Here is a 23,344-nt window from a genome sequence, read left to right on the forward strand (position 1 = left end):
AATTGCACCTAATCAAGAGGCTGGTAAGCATGAGCTCACACAGGGAAAGTCGGCATGAATTGCAATTGAATAGCGACAGCAAAGATAACACCACCGTTGAGGGAGAACAAAAGGAGGATGAGACCCAAAAGCCCGCCAATCAAGCTGAAATAGCATCAATTAGAAGCAACAAATGAGATAGGACTGTAAATTTTAGGGAACCTGTACGAAACCAATTCCGTCTAACCGTAAGTCCCCTTTGTGTTTCCAGCAATACACATCAACTACTAAGCTATTCTGCAACCAAGACCTGACAACCGAAACATTGAGGTAATCCCCATTGATCAAATTAACACAGCATTAGGGATTTCCTTATCTCAAGAGGATAGGATTCTTAGCATTTCTATTCTGCATTGGCCGGATGAAGTCGTAGTTCCACAATTTTAGACACGTCAACACACTCCATTTGATGCAAATTGCCCTTCCCATGACACTTATGTCCTGGAGCCCAAGGTTCTCAGCAAGAATATCATCCATTCACAAAGGAAACGTCTTGGTCTAATTTGTAAATTTCTTCTTATCCTTTCAGAAAGGGAAAGGCTTGGACTGAATTTTGTTCCTTGGGGCAGCCAACTCCATGCTTCGAGATTTCTTAATAGCTTTTGCCACGGTGGGCAGATCAAATGCTTTAACCCAACCTTTCAAAGGTTCCTCAAGTCCTTCAGTCAAAAGGACCACTAACCGCTTCTCAGAAAATACTACTTACCATAACTAATAGATTTTGGAATTCAATTACGTAAGTGTCCAATGAACCTTGTTGTTTGAGTTGAGCAAGTTCTCTAAATTTCACCTCTAGATCCTTGGTGTCAAACCTCTCAATCACCATATGTGGTGATCAAGTCATGACCAAGGGTGACCAACCCATGGTACCACCATTCGTGGGCCACTCCATCCAAGTGCAAAGCAGCGAACTTAATGGCATCTTCTTCAGGCATAGGCCTCAAGGACAAGTAATTGTCCAACTTTTGCACCCATGCTCTAGCTGTGCTCTTAGTGCTCCCATCAAAATGTGCCAGAGTCACCCTTCCAAGAGCTTGTTCATAATCCCTTGGGGCAGCAAATCTGTTGTCATTCCTCCTTCCACGCTTCATTTTCTGATTCATGAAATGATCCAAAGTAAGGATATCTCGGATCTCTCCTAGGAGTGAAGCATATTCCATATAGTTGTTCCTTATTTCATCAGTTGTAGGTATCTCCATTTCAGCTTGTTGTGCTTCTCTTGGCAGGAAGACAGGTTGTAGAGGTCTTGGGGCTGAACCTCCACCATTGCTCCCATCGCTCCCATTGTCACTCCCATTTTCCATTTCCTACAACAGCATTAGAAGTGCTGACTTCCGGTCCATTGTTGGGTTGGTTAAGGGTCCCAACAAAATTGTGGTTAAGTTTGGCCAGCAATTGAGACATCATATCCATCATGGCATTGAATTGTCTCTCAGCCTTCTTATCAGGTGCCTCATTTTGTTCTATAGCCTTATCTGCCATTGGACCACTAAATCTGCAGAATCCAATTCCTTCCCTCTGTTTCTCAATACCTCTGGAAAAGTATCCTCTTCCGGCACTACAGGAAATTGAAACTGTTGTCTCTTTTGTTCTTTGTTGTAGTAACGGACGTCTCTGTCACTCATGGAGAATTTTAACTCCTCTGAAACTCACAAGCTGGCAAGAAAAACAGCTCTGATACCACTATAATATCCCGGATAAAAAAATTTTGGTTTTTAAGTGCAATAAGAATTACAAACAAACACATAACCCGTTAAGGTTAGAAAATATAATCTCAATGCTTGCTGAAATTGCAACCCTTCCACTTTCTGATCACCAAGTGCCCAATATGGGAAGGTGAGAGCATACGGTGATAAGGGGTTCCTTAGCTCACTAATCTGCTGGAAATTATAAAGCAAGTACAATATTGGGCGGCAAGCCAGCCCCTTCCGCTTATCCAGCGAGAAAGCAAGGAACTTGGTGGTGAACCAGCCAAGAGAACAATACTACAAACACAAATCACTCTACCGCAATATTTCAGGGAGAGGACTGAATTATAAATTACTCAACTCAACCTCTTATGCAGCGGGAGGATCATTACAACCAATATCACTCAACCGCTTATGCAGCGGGAGGACTGAATTACAAATTATCAGATATAAGCGGCAAGCCAGCCTCTTCCACTTTTCAACGGGATATGAAGATTACAATCCTGAATGGGTTAGTAGTACTACTACTTAACCTTACAATAAAAAGGAAAGTGAGCGTAGAAATATATTGCTGAGCATAAGAGATAATGATCATCAAACTAATTCAACACCAAAAACAGCAGGCTGGAAATGCATAACCAGTAACCCATAAACTCACTACATTACTCATATCTCACTCAAATCTCTCTCAATTCACTCCAAATCACTCCCAAACCAATACTACACAAGCAACAACTAAGACAATCCAAAAGGGAGCTACAAAAACACTTAAAACTACCCGGAACGCATCCCAATGCACTCTCCAAAACCCACGGCTAACTAGGATATTTCAATTTGCATTATTAAATTCAAAACTCAGAGAAAGGTGCTACAAACTCACAAGATGTATCGCCAACAGCAAGAAGGAAGATTAAGCCAGTACCCAAAATGATCAGTCGCTCAGGCAGAGGGGTATGATCAAAAACTTGCTTCAGCCACAGGGAAACCAGCAACTCCAGAAATCACTCCAAACTCCAAAAGCACTTAAATGTGCACTGAAAATGTCATAGAATACATCACACAACTAGGTACTATATCTCAAGTACGAAACTAGAAACACTAGGGAGCCGCACTCCGAAGCTTCAAAGTTCATAGGCCAATCCGGTAGCATAATGATGCAATTTTTTAAGATGATCCAAATGAGAGCCTGTTGTGACGTATTCACACATCGCTCCATTGCAAATGGGGACCCCTACTTTTTGCTTTCTGGGGTTTGTTTTTCTAGGTCTTTTAGGGTTTTGTCTGTTAACCTTTGCATTATGAGTGTTGCCAGAGGGATCACTAAGATAGCAGGCTCTATTTTAGCTAAAGGTGAGTCAGTGGATGCTTCAGGTTAGGGTTTCTTTGAAAGTCTTCCTTAGGGCCTGGTTTTGCTCTTGTTGCCAATTGTGTCTTGCTTGGTGAGTGAGTATTATCTCCGAAGGTCTGAGTTGGATAAATTTGGCTGGGACATGGAAGGAAATGAATCAAAGATCAAGACTAAGGCAAAGTCAAGTGGAAAAGGAGGTGAATTAAGCCCAAAAATGAATTTCGCTCCTGACCCTTCCAAAGGGTCCAAAGCGAATTTCTCCACAAGACACTCCTCCTTGACCCAAGCTTTGAGCTAATCCTTTCCTAGGTTTGAATGAAGGTAAAAGCACTTGTGTAAATGAAGAAATGTGAAAATGAAGCTAGGACTTGAGCTCAAGGAGGAATTTCGCTCTTGACCCTTCCAAAGGGTCCAAAGCTAAATTCATGTAAACCCTATTTTTCACCAAATTCTTGGGCTAGATATCAACTTCAAGAGCAAATTCATGTGATCGTGATGGAAGGAGGCCTAATGAAGTTTGTCCAAGGTATGAAGAGGAGAAAATAAGGAAGAAATTAGCTCAAAAGGAGAATTTCGCTCCTGACCCTTCCAAAGGGTCCAGAGCGAAATTCACCTTTTCCTCTATTTTGCTCTTTCATATGGCCAAGTTTTGGATTTCTGAGGCATAGTTGAGGAGACTTGGATGAATGTTTGCCTTGGAGAGGAGGTTTAAGACTACAAAATGATGGAAATTAGCCTAAAGAAGGAATTTCGCTTCTGACCCTTCCAAATGGTCCATAGCGAAATTCTTGAAAACACCCATTTTCTTCCTTGTTATGGCCAAATTTTGGACTTCTAAGGCATGGTTGCAGTGACCTTGAGGTGTTCTAGCCTTTGAAAGAAGTTTGAGGCGATGAAATGTTGAAAATCAACCTATAATGGAAATTTCGCTCCTGACCCTTCCAAAGGGTCCAGAGCGAAATCTTCCATCTGACCTTCTATCTTGCATAAAATAATGAATAGAGTTTGAAAGGTGCTTGAGATTGATCAAGTTTGAGAGAGAATTGGATAAATCAAGATTTTCGCTCCTGACCCTTCCAAAGGGTCCAAAGCGAAATTCTGGATATGTCCTGTCCCTGGCTAGGTTTTTGAGCGAATTTTCCTTTTTAAGCCTTTTGAGGATCAAGCACATGTTGCCAAGTTGAGCAATGAATCCCAAGGAGGGAGTCTAGAGGAAACAAGGTGAAGGGAATGGAGTTGAGTCAGGATAAACAAGCAAAAGGTGAATTTCGCTCCTGACCCTTCCAAAGGGTCCAGAGCGAAAATCCTCATAACCCTCATTTCCTTCCTAATTTTGGCTAAGTGTTGGTCTCTAAGGCATGTTGGAAGGTGGATTGATGTGTTCTTGCCTTGAGAAGTGAATGAAAGCATTGAAATGTGAGGGTTTTTGTCCAAGAATGAAATTTCGCTCCTGACCCTTCCAAAGGGTCTAGAGCGAAATTCTTTATTAACCTTATTTTTTACCTTGTTTGGGCTTAAAACCTTGTTCCTTGGTCTTGGAGGTGAATTGGAGTTGAAAGAATGAAGGAATATGCTAAAAACAAGAATTTCGCTCCTGACCCTTCCAGAGGGTCCAGAGCGAAATTCCTAAAATCCACCTTTTCCTTTCATTTTGTGTCAAGCTAAGCATAGATAAAGATGAATAGAGCTTAGAAGGATCCCTAGGCATGCCTTGGAGTTGATTTTTTGCCATCAACAATGATGATTTTGAGCTAGGACATGAATTTCACTCCTAACCCTTCCAGAGGGTCCAGAGCGAAATCCAAATGGGTCCTGTCCTTGGCCATTGTCTTGAGCGAATTTCTCCTTCCAAGCCTTCTTGGGGGTCAAACAAGTGTTGTCTTCATGAGGAAGGAGTCCAAAGGTGAGAATCATGGCATAGCAAGGGAAGAAGGAGATGGAATTGTGTCCTAATCTTGAATTTCGCTCCTGACCCTTCCAGAGGGTCCAAAGCGAAATTCCCCAAAACCACCCTTTTTTCTCAATTTTATGCTAAGTCAAGTGTGGGTCCGGATGGGGTAAGATTGGAGAAGTCCTTGAGCAAAACTTTGAGTTGCTAGTGATCTGTGAACATGAAGGAATTGAGCCAAATCAAGAATTTCGCTCCTGACCCTTCCAAAGGGTCCAGAGCGAAATTCCTAGGATCACCTATTTTCCTTGCAAATCAAGTTAAGTTTTTGGTTTTTATGGCCTAGATAGGAGTGAGGCGATGTATCCTTGGTCTTGGAGGTGGATTGGAGTTGAGAGAATGAGAAAATAAGCTCAAATCATGAATTTCGCTCCTGACCTTTCCAAAGGGTCCAGAGCGAGATTCCTAAAATCCACCTATTCCTCCAAAAATTTGTGCCAAGCCTGGCCTAGACCAAGTTGGGGATGCCCCTAGGATTGCCCTTGAATGGTTTGTTGCCTTCAAAAATGATGATTTTTGGCTGGAGGAATAAATTCGCTCCTGACCCTTCCAGAGGGTCCAGGGCGAAATGCATTATAGGTCCTGTCCCTGGCCATGATTTCTAGCGAAATTCTCTTTTCTGGTCATTTTGAAGTCAAACAAAATGTTGCAAAGATGGGAGAAGGATCCAAGGATAAGAGTCCAAGTATAGAAAGTGAAAAAGATAGACCTTGGTGAAGGAAAACAAGCAAATCATGAATTTCGCTCCTAACCCTTCCAAAGGGTCCACGGCGAAATTCACCAAATGTCCTTTTTCTTCCAAATTTGTGCTAGACCAAGACAGTGATCAAGGTAGATTGGGCTTAAAGATTGCTACAAGCATGTCTTAGAAGGGGTTGCGAGTGAAAGAAGTGAGTGTTTGGAGGAAGGAAAACCTTTCAGAGGCTCCAGGGTGAAATCCTTAATTTCACCTAACTTGCTCATGATGAAGGTCAAAACATGGATCCCTAGGCTTTGGAGGAAGGAAAACTATCATATGTTTGCCTTGGGAAGAATTTTGGAGTAAACAAGTAATAGAATTATCCTGGAATGCAAAATTCGCCCCTGACCCTTCCAGAGGATCCAGGACGAAATCTTTTGAAACTCCTATTTTTCACCTTGTTTGGGCCAGGCTAAGAGCTACTTGTGAGATAATGTTGAAAAGAGGTCTAAATTGGGCAAATTAGCAAATTTCGCTCCTGACCCATCCAAAGGGTCCAGGGCGAAATTCTTATAGGGCCTGTCCCTGGGAAGGATTTTGAGCGAGCTTTATTTTAAAGTCTTCTTGTTGATGATTTAAGGTGAAAAATGCTTTGTTTTAATGAACATGTCATATGTACTTAATCACCTTTTGGTTTATTTTGCAAATGGAGAAAACCAGTCCAGTATCATCAAGGACGACCTCTTCCAGTCCAACATCATCAAGGACGACCTCTTCCAGTCCAGCATCGTCAAGGATGTTCCACAAGCAAAAGGGAAGACTCAAGGTGTTCAAGGAATTACCAGCTACATCCAGAACCTTCACTTTGCCGCACTAAGGAACCACAAGATGAAAATGAAAGGCATTGCCAGCATTTCAAGGAAAGGTACACCACCCATCCATCACGTCAAAGATAGGAGAATCAAATAAGGTCAATGCAAGGGTCCATTGAAGAAGCAGATAGTCTCAGAGGAGTTAATCAAAGTTAGCTTCTCAACCACATCAAATTGAACATCAACCAAGTTACAAGTGTCAGACAAGTTGGCATCCCAGTCATCATTCCTCCAGTTGGATTGGTCCACCTCAGCGTGTCCAAATTCAATGTATCTGACTCATCGGGGACGGCACAAACTTCGAGGCACCTACCCCTGCTTCCTATTGGTCCTCACTCTTGGAATGTAATTTTCTAATTGGCTAAGGAAGTTTGTTGTAACAAACCCTAATTAGGGTTTCTATCTTGTAATCCTAGCCATTGATTCTAAGTCAATCAAAGTCATCTGTTTGTAAAGGGCTCCCTATATAAAGCCCTGGCTCCTCATTTGTAAAGATAATAGTTAGCTAATAGTTAATAGTCAGTGAATAGTTAGAAATAGTGAATAGTCAACTGAGTGAATAGCAATTAGAGTAGATTAGGAAGAGAAGGCAAGAAATTGTTGCCTTGATTGTAAATGAACCCCCTTTTCATTGAAGATATGATGAAATGTGTCGTTTCTTTGCAATATGCATGGTCTCTTGTTGAATCTTCATTGTAGATGATAAATGATTAGATTGAATGAAAGAAGTTATTGAATGCACTCACATGGAATCCACCTAGTCCAAACCACTAGCCTCTTGTTGACTGTAAGAGCGTCTTACGTGGTCAACTGGCATAGAACGAGCTTAATCCCGAGTCATAACACCTCTGTTGTTCAGGCAATAGCTTGAATGGTGATCAGTATCTAATGGTGTACGATTTGGACATATTTGAAACATCCCTTAGAAGATCGAACTGAGTTGGTGTTGAATTGTTCAACCTGATGGTGAGACCCATCTTAGTAGGACTCCACCTAGTCATTCATCCATCTTCTCGCATTCTAGGTCTTAGAGTAGACTTCCTGAACCTTGTATTTTTTGCCATTTCTTTATCTTCTAGTTAGTAATAGGACTCGTGATTCCAGCAAATCCGACGCTCATGTCATCAAATGTAAGTCCCCTTGTGATTCCAGCAAAATCACATCATACCGCGAGAAGCTTATCCACACATAGAGACCCTACTTACAAGAACCTTGGAGTTACTCTAATTGATCCTTCAACGAGATCTTCAGCAGTCGGGAAACTTTGTTCAAGAGAGGATAAGATACCTTGGTATTTTATTTTGTGTTCACATGTGCATAAAAAACACATCAACAGAGCCCAAGTCTCATATTTATAACTCCAAGCTCCCCCAAATTCAAATGCAAAATGGCACCCAAATTCAACTCAATTTCCCTTTCATTTTGTTTCAAGTCTTCCAACATGGCGCCCACTTCCCTCTTCCTAGGCAAGTTCAAACTTTTGCCTTACGGTGGCGTTTTTTTGCAATATAAAAAACATTAAACAAGAGATGTTTAATCCTCCCTAATTGCCACCAACAAATACTCATTTTGACTTAGGAAAATAACACATGGATATTAATTAATTATTTTTCCCTAAGTCATCCTCAATATGTTTAATCAGTAAACGCAAATATTTAAATATTAAACCTTTGACAAAGAAATAATATTTAATTAAATTACTTATGACTCCCATACTGATCACTAACAAAAACCAAGATGAAGCGGAGTAAAGAAGACCCTAGAACTACTGCAGGATCAGAACGTTGTCCATTTCCAAAAATAGAAATGCTCCATATTGCCACTTACTAAAAAATACTAAGTCATGAATTACTACTTTGAAAAGCATGATCTTCGCACCCTAGTGACAAAGCATGGAAATCTCAGTAAGATAGCATCATACAAACAGCCAACCCCTAACTTACTAAAAATAGTAAGTTCTCGCTTCACCAGCGTTTGAAACCCTAATTCTTCATTCCACATAGCCTACGGGTCTCAGGAATAGGCCAATGGACCACTGAAAGCACATCATCGAGAAGGGGACATTACATCCATCTTTACGATGGGATGTTGATTTCAAAGATGTGGCCCGGGTTGATGAGGAGGAGGCGCCAGAAGGATTGGTTGGGATTCCATTGGATAAGGTGGACGTGGACCATAATAGTAGTAGAGAGTCAGAGAACTCTAACTTTGATGCATTGTAAGGAGATGCAGATTAGCAGCAGCATTGTACTTTGTTTTTTTGTATTTTGATTTTCATATCGTAATTGACAATGAATTATGAAACTATATGGCAGCAGTGTAGCCTTTGGGCATTTTGTATGTTATTGCTTTAATATCTATTATCATATACATATTGACAATGTCAATGAATTGAAACTCTGAGTTATAAATGGATATTGAGCATTGGCAATATTGTATGTTCAAAATTTACGCTCTAAAATGTTTTCATAGTATTATACACAGGCTATATCCATGTTTTCATATGAATATAATGTATATATGCATATGCTTTATCCATGTTTTCATATGAACATTTAAATTTTCCCTATATTTATATAGCCATCCCCTTTGCCGTCCCTCCCTGTAATGTCCCAATTTGGGAATTTCCTTAATTTAATCCTGAAACATCAATTCTGACTTAAGGTGAGAACTGTAATACAAAATTTACCCAGACTAAAGACATTTTATTATGACATTTAACTTAAAATTTTAAGAATAGTTCAAAGGATAGGACTTATCTTAATAACTTTTTTCTGATATGTATACTTGAGATATATATATCTCAATGTTATACATTACTGCTGCTAAACTGAACCATCAGATTAGAATTGTAATAAAATAGATTCTCACAACTTATGTTGTAGCTCTCCCTTGTAACTTAATCTTCAAAGGCCATGAAATGATTATAAATCTTCTCTCACAATGATCTCCTATAAACACTTTGTGTGTCCTCTCCTTTAAATCTGTTGTAGTGTTTCTATATATTTCTGCCTTGGTGTAAATCTGATAAATATTTCTTACACCCTCCACCTTCACAAATCTACATATGATCTTTTTACAGTTTAGTCTTTGGACTGGTATATATATATATATTATTTTGTTCATTCCACCGAATATTCCAGATATGGGTAAATAAATAAGAGAATGATTCCTTGCTGCTCATTGAGCCCTCCCCAATGAGAATATAAATTAATAAAATAAATTCATCCTTATGCCACTCCATTTATGGAGGTAATCCTTGTCAAGCTCATACTCTTTTTATTAGATATGTATCGTTCGCAATTCTAATCTGAGTGCGCTTTTGGTAATCTCCAGCACTTTCCTTCTGCCGGTAACTTAATAACAGTTCTGATCTGATCTAGATGATCTTCCTCCTTACTCTCCTTTCTAACCTAATTCCATTATGTTCCCCTCCAATCCCCATAAGTGTTAATGTTGTGTAGCTTCGGTCAGATAATTCTGATCGATGAAACCAAATGTTTAATTGGCCTATTGGCCTTGAGCATTTTGATTCCTATTCTATCCTAATTAGTCTCCATTACAAACCTTAATGTGTTTTGCTTATTTGTTAAATCAAAGAATATGATATATATATATATATAGACATGTCCCCCGTAGGGACATGCCCCTACGTGGACTTCAATCCATGTAGAGGAATGCCTCTACGGAGGCATGCCTTCCTTCGTATAAAGGAAGGGAGGCAGCGGGGTGGTGGAGATATAGAAAACAATTAATATCAAATCCACTTCGGCTGCCCTCACAAAATCTGGAAACCTGATATCATAAAAGAAGATATCATAATCATAATATTATGTATTCAAAATCTGATACAAACTTTAACATGGTATCAGAGCTAGGTTCAGGCTAGGAGCCGCACACGAGAGGTGTGGCTTAAGAGGGGGTGTTGGTGTTGGAAATAAGCCACACCTGGACCGACGATGGACTGGTCCAAGAGGGGCCAGTAGCTCAGTGGTAGAGCACTCCAGCAGTGTATGGAAGGTCCTAGTTTTGAGTCCTAGCTGGTCCATGTTTCAACATGGTATCAGAGCCAATCTAAGGAAGATCATATCAGATTTGAGCATATAAGAGATAAGAGATAATATATATATATTCTTTCTAATTACACATTCTTCTTCAAATGGCAAATGGGGTCAGATTTGAGGACCGTGAAGGTGCATCAAACTTTGTCTCTTGGAAATTCAGGATTATGATCACCCTAAGAGAACAAGAGTTAGAAAAATTTGTGGATAAGGAATCAACCATGCTGGAAGATGAAGATGAGCAAAGATTATGGATTAAGAACAATAATAAAACTATGAAAATATTAGTAGATGCAGTCAAGGATCACGTAGTGCCCCTAATCTCCAAACTAGATACAGCATATAAATGTATTCAACGTTGGAAAACAGTATGAAATTAACAACACTAGCAAAGCTCCATCCTTAAAGCAGAAAATCCATCACATGAAGATGAATAAAGGTGAATCTATCACTTCATATTTCATGAGGATCACGGAGTTACAAGACCAGCTTTCCACCATTGGACATATCATAGATAGTAAGGAGCTAATCATGTTAGCATTAAATGGGCTACCAGGATCTTGGGAACGATTCATACAAGGAATTAGTGCTCGTGTTGAACTACCCAAATTTGATAGATTGAAGACCGATTGTATTCAAAAGGAATCTAGGCTCATTGCAAGAGGGTATAATCAAAATTCTATAAATGAAGACATTCATGTTCTGAACTCTTCCTCACACAAAAAGGGAAAGAAAAGAAACTTCAAAGGGAAGAAGGACAAAGAATCTAAAGGAAAACACTCTTATAAGAGAAAGAGGGATATGACCAAGGTACAATGCTTCAGATGTGATGAACATGGGCACTATGCCATTAAGTGTCCAGACAGACTAAAGTCTCAAGCGTCCATTGCAGAAGTTGGCAAATCAAGGGAAGAGAATAATTCAAAAAGACTTGTATCCTACTCAGCTCTCTCAAGTCAGGTATCAACTAACCCTAACACCTGGGTAATCAACAGTGGAGCATCCTGCCACATTACTAGATTCAAAGAGCACCTTGATGATCTAATAGAAAATTCAAATGAAGAAGTAACTATTGAGGATGATTCACGCTACCCGAGACCTGCACAATAAATCTAAAATCAGGAATCTCCCTTCAACTCCAAGGTGTATTATATGTACCAGGGATAAGGAGAAATCTAGTCTCCATCTCAGCATTTGAAGACAAAGGGTATAGAATCACTTTCATGGAAGGAAAAGTCTTGGCTTGGCCAAAGAATTCAACCATCAAGAAAGCCTACACAATTGGAGTGAGGCATGGATGCCTCTATAAACTATGCACATCTCTCCCTCAAGACTTGTTGCATGAATCTCCAAACTCAAATGAATTTAGTACAGGAGGTTAGGACACCTACATTTTCAAGCTCTTCCCACAATTGAAAGGATGGTGATCGGACTACCTAAATTGAAGCAAAAACATGAAGGTACGTGCAAGGGATGTGCTCTTGGAAAGAACACAAAAGGTATGTTTCACTCCAGCAATAGCAAAACCAAAAAAATATTAGAAGTTGTTCATTCTGACTTATGTGGACCCCATGTTCGTAACCTCTCTAGGGGGATTTTTGTATTACATTATTTTTGTAGATGATTATTCTAGAAAGACATGGATCTATTTTCTAAAATGTAAAGGGTCAAAGGAAATCCTTATGAGATTTAAGGAATTCAAAGTCCTAGTAGAAAATATATCTAGTAAGAAAATCAAAATCTTAAGAACAAACAATGGGGGGGAATACACTTCAGAAATATTTTTTAAAAATTGTTAAAAAGTTGGTATTAAGAGGGAGTACACCGTTCCCTGTAATCCTCAACAAAATGGGGTAGCAGAAAGAAAGAATAGAACTATTGTAGAAGCTGCTAGAACCATGATGTATGATCAAAATATAGACACTTCTTTTTGGGCGGAAGCCTCTAGCACTGTTGTATAGGTTCAAAACAGAATCCCTCACTCTCTCCTAGATGACAAAATCCCTGAAGAAGCCTTCTCCAGAGTTAAGCCTGACATAAGTCACCTAAGAATCTTTGGTTGTCCTGTCTTTATCCATATACCTAAAGAGAAGAGGTCCAAACTAGATTCCTCAGGCAGAAAAGGCATTTTTGTAGGTTATAGTAAAACATCCAAGGCTTACAGGATTTACATACCTGGTCAACAACAAATTGAATTAAGTAGAGATGTAATATTTGAAGAAGATATTGCCTTGATGAAATCTAGGAGATCTCAAGAATTAGAAGGACCTAGATTCCCCTCAAAACATGGAATAAGATCCTGCCCCTGAGACTCAGAGGGAGACCCCAAGAATGATAAACAATGAAGAACAATATGATGACATAGATCCTCCAAATGATTCTAGTAACACTCCTGAGAATCGTAAAAGGCCTCTTTGGGCCAGAAAAATGATTCAAGAAGCAAAAGACTATGCGGCACCCCAAGGAACATTTAGGGAAAGCAAGAGACCTCATAGGTTTTCCAGCGATGTTGCCTTGATGAGTGAAATTATAAACTAAGAACCATCCAATGTAAAAGAGGCCCTAGAAAGACAAGTATGGAAGGATGCTATGACTGAAGAATATCACTCTATCATTAGAAATGACATTTGGGATATTGTACCCCGACCCAAAGACAAATTAATAGTATCCTCCAAATGGCTGTTTAAAATCAAACATGCAGCCTTTGCCCCAGTTGCCAGATATACCTCTATAAGAACTATCATTGCCATAGCAGCATCTAAAGGGTGGAAGATCCATCAGATGGATGTGAAAACAACATTTTTGAACGGGATTATAGAAGAAGTATGCCTAGAACAACCTGAAGGATTTGTCATACATGAGAATAATGCATATGTATGCGGACTGAAGAAAGCATTATATGGGCTCAAAGCAGGCTCCTCGAGCCTAGTATGAAAGAATAGACAAATATCTTATGGGCTTAAACTTCTTCAAGAATGATGCAGATCCAACTTTAGACCAAAGTATTAGATGGTGAAATGTTGATTCTTATCCTATATGTTGATGATTTAATAATCACAGGGGAAGATCACCTAATTGCTCAATGCAAGCAAGACCTTACTTCAGAATTCGACATGAAAGACTTGGGACTTCTACATTACTTCCTTGGCTTAAAGGTTTGGCAACAGACAAACAACATCACCTTAAATCAAGGAAAATACACTATTGATATTCTAAAGAGGTTTGGAATGATGGAATGCAAGCCGATGTCCACTCCCATGGAAACAAACTTGCACAAATTAAGAGAAGTTACTTTAGAATCAGAATTTGCAGATCCTACTTTGTGCAGGCAGATTGTTGGGTTCCTAATGTATTTGGTTAACACCAGACCGGACATATGTTATTCAGTTAACGCACTTAGTCAGTTTATGTGTGATCCAAAGGAGATACATTTGATGGTTGCAAAACACATTTTGAGATACCTACGTGGTACTATTGGATATGGCCTTAAGTATACTAATGTTGAACTAGATATTCATGGATTCACAGATTCAGATTGGGTTGGAAGTGTAGTGGACAGGAAAAGCACATCAGGGTGTTGTTTCAGTCAAGGAACAGCTATGATTTCATGGATCGGTAGAAAGCAATCCTCAGTAGCTCAGAGTTCTACAAAAGCCAAGTATATTGCAGCTTCCATGGGAACAAGACAAGCAGTATGGTTAAGAAAACTCCTTGTGAGTTTATTTGGTCAACCACTGAATCCGACTCTTATTCTTTGTGACAACCAGAGCTGTATAAAGCTCTTTGTGAACCCAGTGTTTCATGATAGGTCTAAACATATTGAGATACCTTACCACTATGTTAGAGACATGGTCGAAACGAATGTAATCCAACTTAAGTATGTTAGTACAGGAGAACAAACCGCAGACATTCTCACCAAACCACTGTCCAAGACAAAGGTTGAATACTTTCATGAGAAACTTGGCATGGTTGGAAATGTAAATTAATTTGAGAATGTAATTTGTTGTACTATTATTTGTTTTTTCATGTGTGAGACTCCATGACTGTTTGATCATTGTGTACTTTTGAAAGATGAGGATTTTTCAAATGTTCACTTATTTATAGTCGATATTGTGAAGTGACGACTTCACAATACTCTGACCTCACTATCATGAGACTTGATATCTGTGACTCTGTCATGATACTTATCATCTTTGTAGACATTATGATAGATATCATGAGACTTGATATCTTGAAAAGTCATAATGATTGAGATAATCATGGTGAATATTATGTTACATAATATTCATAGATATGCCATGATTTATATCCCTATGATAGGTATCATGTGACGTGATACCAATGCACATATCATAGTCTTTGCATAATCTTTTGAGAAGTGTTGACGTGGCTAAAATCGCGGAACTACGACTTCATCCAGCCAACGCAGAATACAATGCTAAGTATCCTATCATCTCTTGAGATAAGGAAATCGCTAATGTTGTTACAATTGATCAATGGGGACGACCTCAAGGTTTCGATTGTCAGGTCTTCACTGCAGGATAGCTTAGTAGTTGATGTGTTTTGCTGGAAACACAAAGGGGACTTACGTTTTGCAACAAACTGGTCTACTGCGATTCTCGAATGCGGAAATAAAAGCAAAACAGAAGGGTTCAAGAAGCCTAAGGACAAGGATGATAACAGTTGATGCAGAGGGTAGACAGATTTCGATAAACCAGTTCTAGTTTCGCCAGAGATACCCTCACAACTAGACAAAAATGGTGCAAGCTCCAAGGGATGAAGGATTTTCAGACTGGAGACACTCGTTTTAGGCACCCAATTCTAGCGCAGCCTAAGACAGACACCTGCAGTTGAACTAAGCACAGTTTGGGTTCAGACTAACCATGCACGGTGACCTACAATCAACAGACCCCCAATGGTATGAACCAAAAATACATCAAATACCCCTCCACACTTCACCATTAACATCCCTGCACTCTAAAATTAACCGGCTGAAAGAAACCATGTAAACAGACTAAAACAAAGACAACAAACACCATATTTCAATGTTCATATATTTGCTTCAGCTGCCATTACAACAATTTTTGCAGCATCTCTATGCTATGCCTAAAATCTAACCTATTCTAACTCTAAAATCTAACTACAAAATTCTAACCCTTTACAAAAGAAAGGCCTCTGCCTTTTATAGAATTTACAATTTTGAATCGAAGGGCAGGATTGACTCCATCCAAGGGCTGCAATCTGCCATCTAGAAGCTGGCAGCTGTAACCCATGCCCATTAAACTCTCAGTCATCTATCCAACCACTATCTCAACTACCTGCAACCTAAGTCACCAGGTTCGAATTCGAATTCGAAGTTCGACCACTTTAAATTCGAATGAAGTTCGATGAGGGAATAATTCGAAATGTAAAAAATTCGAATTAAATTCGCCATATGTAATTTTAAAAAATTTTTAATAAATATATGTAATATATCTATAAAATTGCCTAAATAGTTTAACATTAATAAATAGATTTGAAATCGTTACAAAAAGATGACATATTTATAAAATATAAACCATAAGAAACATATGCTAGGGCACGAACGGTGGCAAGAATTGCAGGCGAACTTCTCCTGCAGACTGCGACTATCACGGTTCCGCGACTACTCCTGCAGGCCACGACTCACGACAGACTGAAGACGTGTTTAAAAAATATTAACAGAAGAAGGCCAAAAATTATAAGAAAAAAAAAACTAAATTCAAATTTCAACGATGTTTTCTTTTTTTGAAGTTCGGCGAATTTCGAACTTCAAGGATGAAATTCGACCGAACCTGGTGACTTAGCCTGCAACTGTCTGGATTCAATTTGAGTCTATCCGGTAGTTGGGACATAACTGTCCACAACTGACCTGTTTCCCCTTTGTTTCAAAATATATTGAGTGGGGCCCACAAGCAGTTTTACAATAAAACAGTTTCAGTTTTCAGAAACTAAACTTCTGGAATTAAATCCAACTGTGTATTTCTCGAGAATGCATAGACTTGCCGCATTCAGAGTGTTCTTCGTTCTTTGGTCCCGATGGTGCACTTCAACTTTGTGGTCTGGTGGCACAGCGACACACTTCCCAATGCTTCATTGCTCTTATCCTGCACTGCATCTTTTTCTCCTCCAGCACCTGGCCCTGGTTGCGATCCTTCTTCGATTTGCGTTTCAGGCTTTCTCTTGGTCCTCTGCGATGACACCCTGCAAACAATCAATTTTAACCCACATTAATCATTTGAAAAATTAACAAAATTTAACTTGACAAATATTAAATTTTATTTATGACGTCGGTCTTCGTCTCGATGGAGTGCGGGCTTGAGAAGCTCTTTGTGAGATGTATCTTTTAAATGTCTCTCCCCTTGATAGAGGTGAAATGTGAGATTTTATTTTAAATGCTCATTTGCATCTCTCTTTGGAATTTCGTGCATATTAGGCAATTTGAAACCTCTAAGCATTTTTTGAATTTCGGCCTATGAGGATTTCGACTTATTAGATTTTCAGCCAAAAAGGCCTTTTGCAAAGTTTTAAAACGCCTCTCTTCTAACATCTTCACGATTTCAGCCTAAAAGGCCATTTTGCCAAATTTTAAGCAATTTCGGCCTAAAAGGCCTTTTTGCAAACTTTTGAGTGATTCCGGCCTAAAAGGCCTTTTTGCAAACTTTTGAGTGATTCCGGCCTAAAAGGCCTTTTTGCAAACTTTTAAGTGATTTCGGCCTAAAAGGCCTTTTTGCCAAATTTTAGTTAAAATGCCTTTACTTCTCATTTTTGCGTTTTTGGGTTAGAAGGTCATTTTCGGCCCAAAAGCATATTTTCATGATTTTAATGATCTTCGGGACTTGTGACATTTTCAGCCCTTGGAGATAATATGGCATGAAACTGAAAATATGCGACTTAGGGTTTTCGGCTGAAATGGGCAATTCGCGAACTTAGTCTTTTTTACAATTTTCGGCCTAAGTGTTTATCACGATTTCAACATGAAAGGATATTTTGCGAACTTGAACTCATCAAGTCTTTCGGGCCGAAAATGTATATCGCGCGATTTTGGAGGATTGAAAATTTTCGGCCTACACCGTAGTTTTGCAAGTTTTTTTGTTTTTCGGCCAAAATGTCGATCTCGCGAGATTGGGGGGTGGTTCGGCTCAGAAAGCCTTTGACCTTGCCCTCGCCTTAATGATTTTCGGGAGCCCCTTCTGCACGATTTTCAACTTAAAACATTTTCGGACCGAAGGTATCATTTGCACGACCTTCAACTGTTGTTTCATTTTTGGCTTACAAGCCGAGCTTGCAAGACTGTGAAGCTTTATTATTTTTGGCCCACTTAGCCGATTTATGAGCTTGAAGTTGTTTTCGGCCTGAATGGCCTTTTTGCGAGTATGTTCATTTGTCATTTTCAGGCGATTTAACTATTTTGCGAGATTTTCAGAGGGCATGAAACTTCCGAACTTTATCCTTTTGCTCATTCTGCTTAGCGAAATTGGGTTTCTAAGGCAACTCATGCGAGGTTTACTTCAAAACATTGAACGCTTCCTTCACTTCTCTCCCACTAAGCGGGCAGACCAAACTCAAAACGGGGTCCCTGTCAATGACGGGGTGTGTGTGGTATACGCACAACAAGAAGCATGACAAATATCATGTGACGTGATATTTGTGTTCATGTCATGTTTCTCAGATATCACGAGGAGGTGATATCATTTGTATCTTCTACTTTGGGATAGAATTAATCCTCCCTAGCTAAGAGGGAGCATTAATGTTGTGTAGCTTCGGTCAGATAATTTTGATCGATGAAACCAAATGTTTAATTGCCCTATTGGCCTTAAGCATCTTGATTTCTATTTTATCCTAATTAGTCTCCATTGCAAAACTTAATGTGTTTTGCTTATTTGTTAAATCAAAGAATATGATTTAATAATATATATATATATATATATATATATACATTATTGATATTTATTAAACGATGAAATTAAATCATATTTTGGTATTATTACCGACTGAGCATTTAACTATAATCAAACCGCATTTAACATTGTGTTTATATCGATCGTGGTCTCGACGATCAGGAGACATGTCCCCGTAGGGACATGCCCCTACGTGGACTTCAATCCACGTAGAGGCATGCCTCTACGGAGGCATGCCTTCCTTCATATAAAGGAAGGGAGGCAGCAGGGTGGTGGAGATATAGAAAACAATTAATATCAAATCCACTTCAGCTGTCCTCACAAAATCTGAAAACCTGATATCATAATCATAATATTATATATTCAAAATCTGATACAAACTTTAACAATAAGATCTCTTTATATGTCTTTATGTCTTCATGAGTAGAAAGACACCTTATGCACATTTTCACTAATCGCACCTTTTTACTTTATAAACCTTTTACTTCTTCATCATATACTAATCATATCGTTTTATTGCCTCTTTCTATCGAATTGGTTTCCTTTCTTTATTAACGTTTATCGCACCTTTTGTGAATAGACAAAGCGCTTTATTTATTCTATAGCCACTTATGTTTTTAACAAACACATCACGCCTCCTTTTAACCTTTCAAATCGTACCCCACCAGTTCTTTAATAGAGAGCACTATTTCACTTAATTTTTGGTTATTGCTACCTCCCTCAAAAAAACACTAATTGCTTCATTTCTTTGCCACGAATCATCCTCAAAGATAATTGCATGAGTTGTTTGCTTTAGATATAATCACCTATTTTTAAATGATGACTGCTCGGTTAGCGTCATTCTTTCGAAAATGATTTATCATTAAGTCTGTTTTTATCTTTAGTGAATTCTCGATTATCTTGAGCACTGTTGATTATCTGTATCTCCTTTAGTTGCTGATTGTTCCTTAATAACTAAAGTTGTTGTCTTCACAACATTGATCAAACTTAACTTCATGTGCTGTCTATTGTGAGGGGACATTATCTGACACGGCAGTTTACATATATGTAATTTAATAATTAACTTTATTTAGGATGATTTAATAATACAATATTTATATTATTTTTGCAATAATGTATTATTATAGTTTGTTATTTTGTCAATCATATAATATTGTAAAATTTATATTATTATTTGATAAATATGAAATTAATATTAATTATATAGTTCATTCTATTCATTTATTTGGATATATATATTTTAATTGTATTATTATTTATTATGTTATCATGTTTAGATCATTTGGATGGGGACATCACACTCCCCCCCCCATCCCCAAATTTGGCAAAAATATTTACCGTCCTGGAAACTTGGGGTAACATAGGTACAAAGCATATACACAAAGTTAGTTAAACATGTCATTGTCTAGTTGTAGTATAATTCAGTCTAAAAAATAAAACATATATTTAAGGCATCTTTCTTTTGTCTCCTAGTGATGGTGCTCTTAGGTGGTCTGAAATTTGAACCATCATAAAATATGTGCTCTTTTCCAAAAGCTCTTTCCTAACACCATGGACAACGGAAGCATCAAAAAATGTTAAAATATAATTAACCTTACTATGGAAGCATCAAAACACATTAAAATATATAATCAGCCTTACTCCCATGTAATCATAACATTACAAAACACCATAGCATGATATATTTAAAAATATCATCATCCTTATTCTAATGTAATTATAACAATACAAAAGCAGTATAAGGATACTATCAATCAATTCAAAATAACAACATAACTCAACCACACTAAAACACAAAATCAAATTGAAAAAAATATTTTAAATAGTAAAAAAGAAAACATTTCTCTCAATCAATGAAATATATTTTCAAAAAAGATGTAGTTCCAATAAAATTATGAACATAGGACTCCAGTTCCTCATTCATGAAGTTTTTAAGAAATCAAAGGTACCAAAAAAATACATACCTCTCAGTGGCTGTTGCAGTTAAGGCAACAAATGGCACTTGTGGAAGAAAGTTGCGCAGTTTATTCAATTCCTTGTACTCTTGTCTGAACTCACCATCACAGAAGAATAATTACCCAATAAAAAATAAATAATAATTAAATATAAGATCACAAAATATATCTGCATGATAAGCCTTACAAGCCATATTAATGAGTCCAACATTCTAATATCAAACATTTTCTAGGTGATATGTAAATAGCTTGTACTAAAAACCATTTACCAACAGATTGAAACCCTTAACAAAAAGGAGATGAATCAGAATTATATTTGTTACACAATATCTAATGCTTAAAATTGTTTGGCATGAAAAAATGCAATCAAATATTTTTTGCCTGAAATAGGAAATCATATCTCAAAAGGATCTTTCTAACCAACCTAAAGGTTTTCAACATGCAAAGATAGTATCAAATATTTTGATGGCATGGAGTAGAACAAACATGTGTTGTAATTGCCTTCCTAACTATCCTCAGGCACGTCATAGCTTGGTCCCCCATTCCCATCCCTAGGATTCTTGAGTGTCAATGAAAGATCCTCGTGGTAAATAACCTGAACCAAGATTGTGAGAGAGTCCCTTTTCAATATATTGTTGTAAAGTGCATGCTATTGATGAAGACAAACCTTTGTTATCAACAGTTTGCAAGGGTAGAAAGCAAAAAATCCATAGTATCAAGAATTCCCCAATAGTCAATGAAAAAGGATACTTGAGAAACACTCAACCTTACTGAAGCACAGTCCACATAACTGCAAACTTTAGAAGCTGAAGTTATTTCAGGTTGCAAATACTGTAGAGAATTGCCAAGGGAAAAATTGATATTTGGATCTCACTTCTGTTAACTTAAAGAACACAGTATATTCTTCAAGATCTTTACAATCCCTTTTGATGTTCCCTAAATTATTAACATTCTCATATTTTGCAGCATTGTATTTGAAGAAGAAAACTACACTGTACTTCTAGCAGTTTCAATTCTCAACTTGCATTAAGACCCTCATGAGGAGAATCAAATTCCAACTTATTGCAAATTTAAAAAAGCGTTTTGCAGTTGTCACAGAAAAAATAGAAACCATACACTGTTTTTAATTTTAAAAAGCCACATTTTCTTTGGCAGACTGATTGTCATTAGTTTGAACTACTCATTGAGAAGATATATTAACAAACTGGTGTGCTCACATCCAAGGTACAACCTCTTGGAATTGTATAAAAATCCAGATTAATCTCTATGCCTACAAATCTATCTCAGAAGACCCTACAATTGTTAAACACTGTTATGCAGAAGTTTCAATGTTCTCTTGAATATTGCAAAACACAAGTCTTCAAAGAGTACTGTAGTCAGCTAGGCTAAACATGTTTTGGAGTTTTGATAGTTGTTTGACATAATGCCAACGACATATATACTAACTATCTATGGCTTTACAGCCAAATATGATGCTTCTTCTTTGATGCAGATGAGGGGGTAACATCAATCAACATACAAGTTATACTTTAATGAATTTAAGGTGCATTCCAATTACACCACTTGGATACATTGCTTCTTTGGTCTATTTCACACATGTCATCTAAACTTCAGCAAGGAAATATAATATTGGTGTAATGTCCCCACCTTTTTAGCATCTCAGTGGAGTTCTTAGACTTTACATTCTCCGAAGGCTAAGTGGAGAAATAAGGAGAAATTGATTAAATTAATTTCTTATTAAGTCATTAAATAAAATAAAATAAAAAAAGGTGACTTTATATTTAATTAATTTAATTAAAAGTGACTTAAGTGATTTATTTAAATATTTTAATGTTATTATAAAGTTATAAAGTAACTTTATAATAATAAAATCACTTTAATATTATAATGTGTGGATATGTCTTTAATCCCACATTGGCCAAGAAAGTGTTCGAGCTCTCATAAGAAAGAATAAAAAGGGACTTAAGAGCTCATTTTATATCATCCATCCAGAGAATTGATGTTTGTTATGAACTTGGGAGAAGAAGCCAAGGGTTTCTGATTCAGTCAGCCATTGGAGAGCGACAATTCTTCAGTGTTGCAACCATTTGAGGTGGTGAAATATCCACTGAATTTGGCATTTCAGGAGAGCTTCATTCTGGAGTTCTATTTGGGCTTTAAAAAGAAGGGAAGACATCTAGGGTATGCAGATTTTCGAATATATATCAATTGCAGACCTACAGTTTCATTTGGCAGCTATTAAAAATCAGAATTGAAGCAATCATTTCAAGATACAATTGCTGCTACAGTACCCGCGCTACAGTAGACGCTACAGTACTCGCGCTACAGTAATCCGTGAATAGTGAAATGCTACAGTGGCGTGAATAGTGACGTGCTACAGTATTAAGAAATCAGGCATTTAATTGGCAAATTATTCGTAGCTACAGCAGGAACGTGTTTAATTGGCAGTCCATTGAAGAGTGGAGACCATCATTTGCAGCAAGCATTTTACATATCAGGTTCTCTAATTTTGCTGTCATAAGTTTTGGAAATTACATGTTATACCTTTGTAACTATTTGGTGTGAGAATAACTAATAAAAACTTCATTATGGTGCTGCCACATAATTTCTAGTTTGCATGCCAAGTGTTTGATGATTTGTCAAGCAGCTGTAGTTGTTATTTTTAGTTACTTATATGCATCAAAATCAATTGGCATATCATTTCTATGACATTGTTAGTCAATCTTTCATGGTTAGAGGCATTCAAAACATTAATTGCAGTGTACAAGACCCAAACAATACAAACAGAAAACTCATAACAGCAAGTACAGACTTTGCAAGACAAGTGTTTGACAA

General features: G+C 37.8%; 1 protein-coding gene across 2 annotated transcripts in view; it reads right to left on the reverse strand.

The window, feature by feature from the left end:
- Positions 1–23,344, reverse strand: part of LOC131036323 (uncharacterized) — a 253,892-nt gene that overhangs the window by 125,765 nt on the left and 104,783 nt on the right. For both annotated transcript variants that reach the window (XM_057968171.2, XM_059209411.1), the window contains one exon: positions 20,519–20,602. In XM_057968171.2, coding sequence (XP_057824154.2) covers positions 20,519–20,602 — 84 coding nt within the window. The remainder of the gene's footprint in view (positions 1–20,518; positions 20,603–23,344) is intronic.

The sequence above is a fragment of the Cryptomeria japonica genome, chromosome 7 (genome assembly GCF_030272615.1).
Source record: "Cryptomeria japonica chromosome 7, Sugi_1.0, whole genome shotgun sequence".
In the NCBI taxonomy this organism is placed as follows: domain Eukaryota; kingdom Viridiplantae; phylum Streptophyta; class Pinopsida; order Cupressales; family Cupressaceae; genus Cryptomeria; species Cryptomeria japonica.